The sequence below is a fragment of the Octopus bimaculoides genome, chromosome 6, assembly GCF_001194135.2.
Source record: "Octopus bimaculoides isolate UCB-OBI-ISO-001 chromosome 6, ASM119413v2, whole genome shotgun sequence".
Taxonomy (NCBI): Eukaryota; Metazoa; Mollusca; class Cephalopoda; order Octopoda; family Octopodidae; genus Octopus; species Octopus bimaculoides.
The window spans coordinates 66358632-66364537 of record NC_068986.1 but is presented as its reverse complement, the minus strand read 5'-3'; the positions used below and the strand labels follow the sequence as shown (position 1 = coordinate 66364537).

The following is a 5906-nucleotide window of genomic DNA, read 5'->3' as shown; positions in this document are numbered from 1 at the left end:
TATATATATATATATATATATATATATATATAAACATTACCATCATCTTAACATCCATTCTTTCATGTTTGCATGGGTTAGATGGTGTTTATTAAGGCAGAATTTTTATGGCTAGATATCATTTCCAGTCACCAATCCTCACCTGATTCCAAGCAAAGTAATATATTTTTCCATAGCCGGGCATGTTCCGGCAGAATAATGAAAATGAATGATACTTCTTGTATGACAAAGATAACTATTTACATCTCTCATGCAATGTCAAGACAAGAAGATATAAGCACACACACGACAGGCTTCTTTCAGCTTCTGTCTATCAAATCCACCAACAAGAATTTGGTTGGTCTGGAGCTATAGTAGATGTCACTTGCCTAAGGTGCCATGCAGTGGGACTCAACCCAGGACTATGTGATGAGGAAGCAAACCTTAGCACACAGCCATGCTTGCACCTTGACCATACCTAATATATATTATCGCAACTATTGATAACTAAAATAACGTGTAAATATTGCACCTGCCTTTGTCAAATGCAAGTGAAGTAATTTCTAATTAAAACTGCCACTTGCATTTTTGAAATTTTTTATAATACAAAGGCATTTACTCATTTCTTGGCATCAAATAAACATAAAACTTTTCCAAGAATAATTTTTAAGACATTGATTGAGTGGAAAAAGTACAGAGTTTGGTCTAACATCAACATCACCTGCACCTGAAACATACCCTGCATGACAGGCAATATATGCTGCAATTTATCCCAAACTTCTAGAATATAGAGATAGTGAGATCTATCGCTATTTGAATAAGAACAGCAGTTTCTTTGCAGGAACACATAATTTTGATTGTTAGATACTTGCTTACAGGATAAGATGCAAAGATGGTCATATGAAATTTGTGATGGTCATGATGATGATAATTTTACAATTTCAACATTAATTTAGAAAGTATACACAACCTCAAAAACCATATCTTTGGATATTGTGTTTTATTCATTTGAGTTTCTATAAAAAGTTAGCCAAGTCAATAGGAAACTAGAAAACTAACCAATGGCATAACACTTTGAGATTGTGTCACCAGTACTGTGTTGTGTCCATGGCAAATACATTAAGATCACATCTAAATCAACAGTGTCCTAAATGAGTACCACAGGATGGTATAATTCACAAGTGTTGGCAGTAGTCCAATGGAGTTTACTATTTTGCTGGCTTTCAGTACTGAATTAAATGTGTTGCATAAGAAAAGTTACTTGTGATAGACCAGTACCCTCCCTATAGATAGATGTATCTCATCTGTTTAAGGTTATGAAAACTGAGTATGAATATTCAGAAAAGGTTTAATTTTCAATCTACATTGACTACCTCTAATTTATTTACTATACAAGAAATTACAGTAAAGTATACAAAAAAAAAGGTGTCACAAACTTACCTGGTAAATGCTTGCCTAAGGTACAAAGTGTTGAGTCATTTGCTACATAACAGGATGTAAACAGTAAGGCAGCTTCTTTATTATGGAGAGAAGCAATCTCTTTCTCTAGTAACTCATGCAATGGAGAATTACCAGAGATATTACGAGTACCACCTGCTCCAGCACCATGTTTTTCCAAAGCTTCTCTGAAAGATACAAAATTAGATACAAAATGAAATCATCAGAGCACCTTTGACAGTAGTTAGTAAGTAGTAACATTACATATATGTGCACACACATTTTATCTTTTATTTTTTTCAGTCAATGGAGTGTAGCTATGACAGGCTTTGGTTGAACAAATCAACCCCAGTACTTATTCTACTGTTTTTTTTTGCCAAATCTCTAAGTAACAAGGGGAAAGAAACCAACACTGGTTGTTAATCAAAAGTGATGGTGGTGGGAAACAAACACAAAATCTCACACACGCACACATTTATATTGATGAGCAATATATTCCTGACCATTGCATATAGCTGGTCAGAAAGTTAGCGACTTTTGCACTTGGTAATATTGATGATTTTTTAGACATGCAGGCTGAAAGTATACAACTTCTGGCCAGCATGTCTGAAGAGTCACCAATATTGCCAACAGTAGATGTGAAATTGTTGGTAACTTTCTGACTGGTTATATACAGGGTTTAAGATAAAGTTGTGCTATCAACAAAGTTAATAATGATTGCTGTGTAGTGAAACACATACTGACTTCTACGCTGAGCAACAACTGCAGACGGGTGACTCATTAGGAATGTTGAAATACTAACCAAAAGATTGGAAATTTATATCTCATTTCTCTTTGCTGAGCTGTGTTGTGATGTGTCATAATTCTTGCTAGCTTAATCCAGCTAGCTTTTGATAAATCTCATCAAGAGGTATAGCTCTTATCTGTAAACAGGTGTTTTATTACTCTATATTGCTGGGTTCAACTCCCAATATGTTTATGATATCGAATAACAGCTTGCTGAAGCAGTCATGGGTACAATGAAGTAATTGAATTAGATTAAATATAAAAAAAAATATTTATTGCATTTCATAAACAATTTTTTCATATACCTTAATAAGATAAATTGGTAAGGATTGAGTGGAGAAGCTGATCACATGTTCCAAACTCAACCACAAATAATATATTATGTCTTTGGTCAAAATATAATGATCTACAAAATTCAGTCCACCAAGCAAAGGCACAGGTACATGTCAAGTTTTCATGAAGAAATAGGTAGGGTCAAAAACAGAATCTAGGTGATAAAAAAATAACATAAACCTTAAACCCTGATGAAGGGACTTTTAGGTCCCGAAATACTGGACACATAAAAGACCAACAATAACAGTCCGTTTTGCATTGTTTGGCCTTCTAACTCTTTCAGTGTCACATATCATATACAATGCTTCAAGCAAACCACATTTTATTAGCATAAAAAAAGGTTTCTTCTACATTTCTAGATCAATCTAATCCAGGACGTAAATAAAATGGTATAAATACTATGAAAAACCTATCAGTGGTAGTTAGCTTCTAAGAATCACATACACACATTAATATGTATATGTGTTAAATTCCAGACTTTTTCTTCATGTAGCTGCCTATGGCACTAACTGATAGTGACATGGATAAAGTCATTTGAAAGTTAGGTACCTTGGTCAAAAATAAAGCACAACACCACTAATAGGATAAAGTTTTAACCTAACCTGTTGTACAGTAGATCAACTTTTTATCAAGCCAGCCAGCTGCCACTGCAGTGCACATGCACCCCCACCACAGTTCCACTCACTTAATTCTAAGATAGAATAATTGATATTTTTAAAGCAACTTCAATGTGTGACACTGTTAGTAATTTAATGTTTTTGTTTCGTTTTTGTGTAATGTCAATATATTGATGTAGACTACTAAGCTGTCAAATAATTAAAAAGGAAAAAAAAAAAAGAAAGAAAATTAATTTAACCAACATTTAGAAAGTTAATATTCAACGTATACTGACCGAACTGCTTTCTTTACAACAGGGTGCCAGCTCATTCCAACATAATCATTACTACACCATACTGTGATATCCTTCTTCTGCTTCAGATCATGATGTTCTTCAGCAAATGGAAAATCTTCTCCTTTTCTTAAGACCTTTTTAAAAACTCGATAGGAGTGGTTTTGTTTCTTCTTCTCAATTTGCTGCTCAAAAAACTTCTCATAATCAAAAAATTGAGATTTTCCTGAAAGTAACAAATAAGGATTTCATCATCATCGTTTAACGTTCATTTTCCATGCTGGGATGGGTTGGACGGTTTGACTGAGGTCTGGAGAACCAGCAGCTGCACCAGGCTCCAGTCTGATTTGGAAATGTTTCTACAGCTGGATGCCCTTCCTAACACCAACCACTCCAAGAGTGTAGTGGGTGCGTTTTACATGCCACTGTCACAGGAGCCAGGCTTGGCATCGATCACATTCGGGTAGTGCTTTTTACGTGCCACCAGCATGGGGTCAAGAATATCAATGCCCCACTAACTCCCACATCTTGTACTGACTGCAAGCCTTTTCTTAGTAATAATATTCAAACACTAATCTGCTACTTTTCAAGCTTGTTCAGCCTTTCTCTCTCTTGCTCTCTTACTGCTACTGCAATTGCCTTTCTCCCCAAGTTACAATCTGTAAACAAAACTCATTTAAAGTAACTTCTATTTCTCTTCTTAACACTATTGCTATATCTCCCTTGTCAAATAATTGAAGAAATCTACGATGTAGAGCATCCCCATTGTCCAAATTGTCTATTATAATAGCTAAACAATTGAACATTAACAGGATTAACATCATCCTTATTTATTAGGAAAGCTATGAGACCATCTGCCTCACATCCACAGAAAATAAAAGGGGCAAATACCTTCATTAACACACTGACATAGATACCTCATTGCTTCAGTAAAGAAGCTCTTGCATTGACTTGTTCTATTTGAGAGAAAAGCTGCAATGTACCTGACTGCCAGATCAAATCATTCCACCAGTTCAGCAGTTTTTACCCAACTGCTGATAATCAGTAACACGAATATATATTTTATTAACCCATTAAGAATGAAGTTTAAAATTCAGTAAAGTGAGAGAGCGTTAAAACAACAGAACAATAAACTATCAGTGTATTTCTATCTGTTTCCAGGAGTTGCCCCTCTCTATGTTATATCTACAGAAGTCCCCCTAAGAACTGAAAATGAATTAAACATTTGACAATATTACAATGCTTCAATTGCTTATGAGAGAGATCTCGCTGTAGTACTCTCTTTTGTACTTATCTATGACTAAACAGAGTCATTGACAGTCAAACCTATCAGATATGAACACATTACGAGAGAGAGAGAGAGAGAGAGAGAGAGAGAGAGAGAGAGAGAGCTGTGTTAGTCTTTGGTACCTATCTATGAGAAAACAAATTGAATCATTGACAGTTAAACCTCTCAGCTATGGACACATTACAATGTGTTGATGTTATCAATCAAAGAAACAGACACATAGTAATAAGGTATCCAAATGCTTGTAGTTCTAGAATTCCAATACAAAATTTTTTAATGAAAATATGTAATTCTTACCAAGTGATGATCCATCATTTCCATTAGGTTGATCCCTTTCTTGGATTTTCACTCCAGCTACTGTACTAAGACAGAACTTACTCACTGGTTGAAGAGGTGCAGCAGATAACATTGGAGGGCTTAACACAGTCTTGTTAATCAGTCCAGAATTAGAAAGTGCATCCTTCCTAAGGACTGAAGCATTTGAATACTGCAAGGTTCCAGCTTTAGGTGGCTCTGCAATAGCACTTTTCTCAGAAGAAACTGAAAATCAAAAGCAACAATAATGAATGAAAAGAAATTCATTATATCAAACAAATTTACAATAAAATTATGAGAATTTATGTGTATGTGTATATGTGTGGAGGTGATGGTGGTGGTAGTGGAAGTAGTAGTAATTTATACAAGGTTTTCATAGAGGTTACTGCATAGATACCAGTAATTACCAAGGGAAGTAAAAGAGATGCATTTGTGTCCAGTCAGAGACTTGTATGTAAGTGTGAATTTAATGATGTGTATGTGTGCTGTGTATATATTCCTTTAAACAATAGACTCCATGAAGGCGGTGAGCTGGCAGAAACATTACCCTGCTGGGCGAAATGCTTAGCAGTATTTCGTCTGCCGTTACGTTCTGAGTTCAAATTCCGCTGAGGTCGACTTTGCCTTTCATCCTTTCAGGGTCGATAAATTAAGTACCTGTTATGCATTGGGGTTGATGTAATCGACTTAATCCCTTTGTCTGCCCTTGTTTGTCCCCTCTATGTTTAGCCCCTTGTGGGCAATAAAGAAATAGACTCCATGTATTTCCATGCAATGATAAATAGAGCATATTGTATTTTACACACATAAACCATAACAAATACAGGCTTGAATGTGTGTGTGTGTGGTGTGTGCATGTTGGAATAAAAAATCTTTTAC

The 5906-nt window shown here is 35.3% G+C and overlaps 1 protein-coding gene across 4 annotated transcripts in view; it reads right to left on the bottom strand.

Moving 5' to 3' along the window:
- Positions 1 to 5906, bottom strand: part of LOC106877209 (5-aminolevulinate synthase, non-specific, mitochondrial) — a 112360-nt gene that overhangs the window by 13394 nt on the left and 93060 nt on the right. For all 4 annotated transcript variants that reach the window (XM_014926060.2, XM_014926061.2, XM_014926059.2 and 1 more), the window contains 3 exons: positions 5010 to 5252; positions 3428 to 3650; positions 1420 to 1604 (listed from right to left, as the gene is read on the bottom strand). In XM_014926060.2, coding sequence (XP_014781546.1) covers positions 1420 to 1604; positions 3428 to 3650; positions 5010 to 5252 — 651 coding nt within the window. The remainder of the gene's footprint in view (positions 1 to 1419; positions 1605 to 3427; positions 3651 to 5009; positions 5253 to 5906) is intronic.